Raw genomic sequence first — 3,796 nt, 5'->3', positions numbered from 1 at the left:
AAAAAAAAGGTGATGGGCCACATCTGAAATTTCTTCTTGTTTTTTAAGAAAACACTATTTTTGGAAAGCACTGTTTTTAGAAAGTGATATTTGAACTAATTAACCTGCCTTTTGTCGGAAAACCCAGTTTAAGTGACATCTTAGGGAATAGTAAATGGCTCTTTGGTTAACATTTACTTAGAATCCAAACAATATCTCAAATCATAAGTAGCATTTTGCATTGGAGAGAAAGTGGTCCTTAGTGGCTAAATAAGAATAGAGGCACAGATCTGCCCCTAAAGGGCACAGGGTGTTTATGTACGTACATTTAATCATTAATTAAACTTTACTACGAGACCTAAAAGGAAAAAATTTAAGAAGATAATTTTTCAAGAACATTCAAATGTTACTGGAAGGGGAGAAAGTCTGGCAGGTAAAAAGCAGGGTTTTTTTTTTTTTTTGGAGACAGAGTCTCACTCTCTTGCCTGGGCTAGAGTGTCGTGGCGTCAGCCTAACTCACAGCAACCTCAAACTCCTGAGCTCAAGCGATCCTCCTGCCTCAGACTCCCAGGTAGCTGGGACTGCAGGCACGCGCCACCGTGCCCAGCTAATTTTTTCTATTTTTAGTTGTTTGGCTAATTTCTTTCTATTTTTAGTAGAGACGGGGTCTTGCTCTTGCTCAGGCTGGTCTCGAACTCCTGAGCTCAAGCAATCTGCCTGCCTCGGCTTCCCAGAGTGCTAGGATTATAGGCGTGAGCCACCGCGCCCGGCCTTAAAAAGCAGTTTTGATAGGCAACTTACTTGATAAATTTTTTTTAAATTTCAGAATAATATTAAGGGGGTACAAATGTTTTTGTTACATGGATACCTTTTAGAATGCTTAAGTTGAGGCTTTTAGTGTACCCGTCACCCAAATAGTGTTTATTATACCTGATAAGTATGTTTTTGCTCCTGCCCTCCTCCTCCTGTCTTCATTTCAAATGAACTTTACATCTCTTTGTGCATGTGTGTGCCCATCTATTAGCTCTCAATTATTAGAGAGTACATGTGGTGTTTGTTTTTCCATTCCTGAGATACTTCACTTAGGATAATGGTCTCCAGTTCCAACTTGCCTGATAAATTTTAAGTGATTAAATATAGCTGAATTTTAGTCCTTTGACCTTCCATTAAAGGCTTTTTTTAAGTTCTAGGGAAGCCATAGTCTTAAATAATAGTTCATTACTGTTCGAAACAGTGACAATTTTAATTAGCTTATTTTTAGGAACTTCGGTAGTTTTCTTTAGTGTTTGGATGAAATTTGTGGTACCTGGAGGCTATGTATTTATTTAATTGTTGTTTACAAAAGTTAGAAAGTGATGTTGTCCCCTGGTAGCTACTTACAGAACTGGCATTCATTAATTATTTCCACACTGAATAATAATAGTTGGTGGCTTGTCATCATTGGACCCCTCTTCCCACCTTTATATTTAGCTATAAGCAGGGACTAATACAGTGTTGGAATCAGTGTTTGTGATAAGACCATGCAGCGATCTTCTGCAAAAATTTATTATGGAACAAAAGCCAAAATTTGAAGTCCTTAACCTTTGAGCAAGAAGCTATGTCAAATTGCCTTGCTGTCCCATCTCCCCACCCATGTCTACCTTGGTTCTGATAGTGTTCCTACTTAATAGTATAGTAACTCTTGGATGGTTTCTTAGAAAAGGGAAAAAATTAATGGAATTGTAGATGGAAATGTGAAAGGAAATGATATTTATATTGCAAAGGAGAAAAAAATTAAAAGCAATTTTTAAAAAGTGCCTTCAGTATGTTTCACTTCTGGCAATGGCTGAATTAAGCTCCTATTGTACTGACCCTCCTGCAAACAACTATATACTCTGAACAAAACAACCCACTTATTTAAGAAGGTACAAGAAAATAACCCAAAGAAGGCAGATTCTGGAGGGAAGTTGACACTTGGAAGAAGGAAATTGCACTGAGTGATTTATTATTTCACAGCTTCTAGACTAAGGGCAGGCCCTAGTCTGTACCATTTAGGGTAGCTAAAACTTCAGTGGGAAAATCTTAGTCTTTTTGCTCTGAAAAACCACAGACAGAATTTGAGATAACAATAGCCACTCAAAAGTGAAAGGAGAATCCTGGAGATGAGAGAGCCAAAGAGGGGGAGCCCTAAATTCTGTATATAAATTCTGCCCAAATCTCTGACCCCTTAACCATGCAAGTACAAGGCAGACTCCAAATGACCCAACTAATAATATAAAAACTGATATTTGAGCTGCTGCCCAGAAGATAGAATTTTCCATTTGAGTATAATTGAATTAACTACCTGCTAAAACCAAAAACATAACACTTCCAAGGAATGTAATAGAATCCAGACTCTCTACATATAACATTCACAATGTCTACAATGCAATGCAATTACTCAGCATACAAAGAAACAGAAAAGTCTGACTCATTGTCATCAGAAATGACAGTCAAGAGGGACCCAAACTCGAGATGACCCAGATGTTGGAATTAGCACACAAAGATTTTAAAACAGGTATTATAACTATACTCAGTGATGTAAAGGAAAATATGCTCATTGAATGAAGAGATAGAAAATCTCAGCCGAGAATAGAAACTGTAAAAAAGTACCAAATGGAAATTCCACACCTAAAAAAATGCAGTATCTGAAATATAAAATTCACTGGATAGGGTATATTGTTAGTTGAAAGAAAGGAAGGGACAGAAAAATACATATATATGTATGTATATATAGTGCTAATTTGCATAAGAGGTTAAAACATGACTATCATGCATTTGCCTACATTTGCAAATAAACCAAAAGGAATAAATGTATTGATTTACATATATTGCCAAATTGAACACAGAATCTACCATGAAAGAGATCTAAAACTAGAATCAACAAGCATATACTTTAAAACACACAGATGAGATAAGGGAAGCATCTGGGCAAAATGCCTCTTGGGATGTCCCCTAGGTAAAATTCTCAGTAATGGACACAGATCTAGCTATTCCATAGCTAGTTGCATCAGATGTAGGGATTCTGTATTATGAAATGATCATCCTGTGTTTATTCTGAGAAGCTTGAATAACCTCATAAGTCCACTCTTTGTGCTTCCCATTTTCTAGGACCTCATAGTTGACCAGACAATAGAGAAAGTTTCTTTCTGTGCTCCAGATAGGAACTTTGATAGAGCCTTCTCTTACATATGTCGTGATGGCACTACTCGGCGCTGGATCTGTCACTGCTTCATGGCTGTCAAGGACACGGTGAGTCCAACAATGTGTATTTCATCATGAGTATTCTCAGTTGAGCTCCTTCTGGGTTTGCTTAAACAAGCAGTTTCCCTTACATTTTTAACAAGTACATGCTGCTACAGCTGCTCTTGAAAGGACCTAAACTAGCCTACTTCCACTCCTTTTATTGGAACAGTTCACACTCGTGGTGTAACCCAGTGAGTTGCAACTCACAGAGCAAAATGATTGTCTGAGATCCAAGGTCATTAAAGGGAGTAAAAGTGCTTTGGTGATGGTGGTTACTAAACTCTGAAACTTTTTATAATTGGAAGTATTTTCAGGATTTTTTTTTTTTGGAGACAGTCTGGCTCTGTTGCCCGGGCTAGAGTGCTGTGGCATCAGCCTAGCTCACAGCAACCTCAAACTCCTGAGCTCAGGCAATCCTCCTGCCTCAGCCTCCCAAGTAGCTGGGACTGCAGGCACGCGCCACCGTGCCCAGCTAATTTTTTCTATTTTTAGTTGTTTGGCTAATTTCTTTCTATTTATAGTAGAGACAGGGTCTCGCTCTTGCTCAGGCTGG

General features: G+C 38.2%; 1 protein-coding gene across 1 annotated transcript in view; it reads left to right on the top strand.

Moving 5' to 3' along the window:
* NUMB (numb homolog (Drosophila)) overlaps nucleotides 1–3,796 on the top strand; it is a 91,743-nt gene that overhangs the window by 73,656 nt on the left and 14,291 nt on the right. The window contains exon 4 of the mRNA XM_012656052.1: nucleotides 3,109–3,249. Coding sequence (XP_012511506.1) covers nucleotides 3,109–3,249 — 141 coding nt within the window. The remainder of the gene's footprint in view (nucleotides 1–3,108; nucleotides 3,250–3,796) is intronic.

This window comes from Propithecus coquereli, unplaced genomic scaffold, assembly GCF_000956105.1.
Source record: "Propithecus coquereli isolate 6110/MARCELLA unplaced genomic scaffold, Pcoq_1.0 Scaffold5, whole genome shotgun sequence".
NCBI classification, from domain to species: Eukaryota; Metazoa; Chordata; class Mammalia; order Primates; family Indriidae; genus Propithecus; species Propithecus coquereli.
This window is presented reverse-complemented; position numbering and strand designations above follow the sequence as displayed.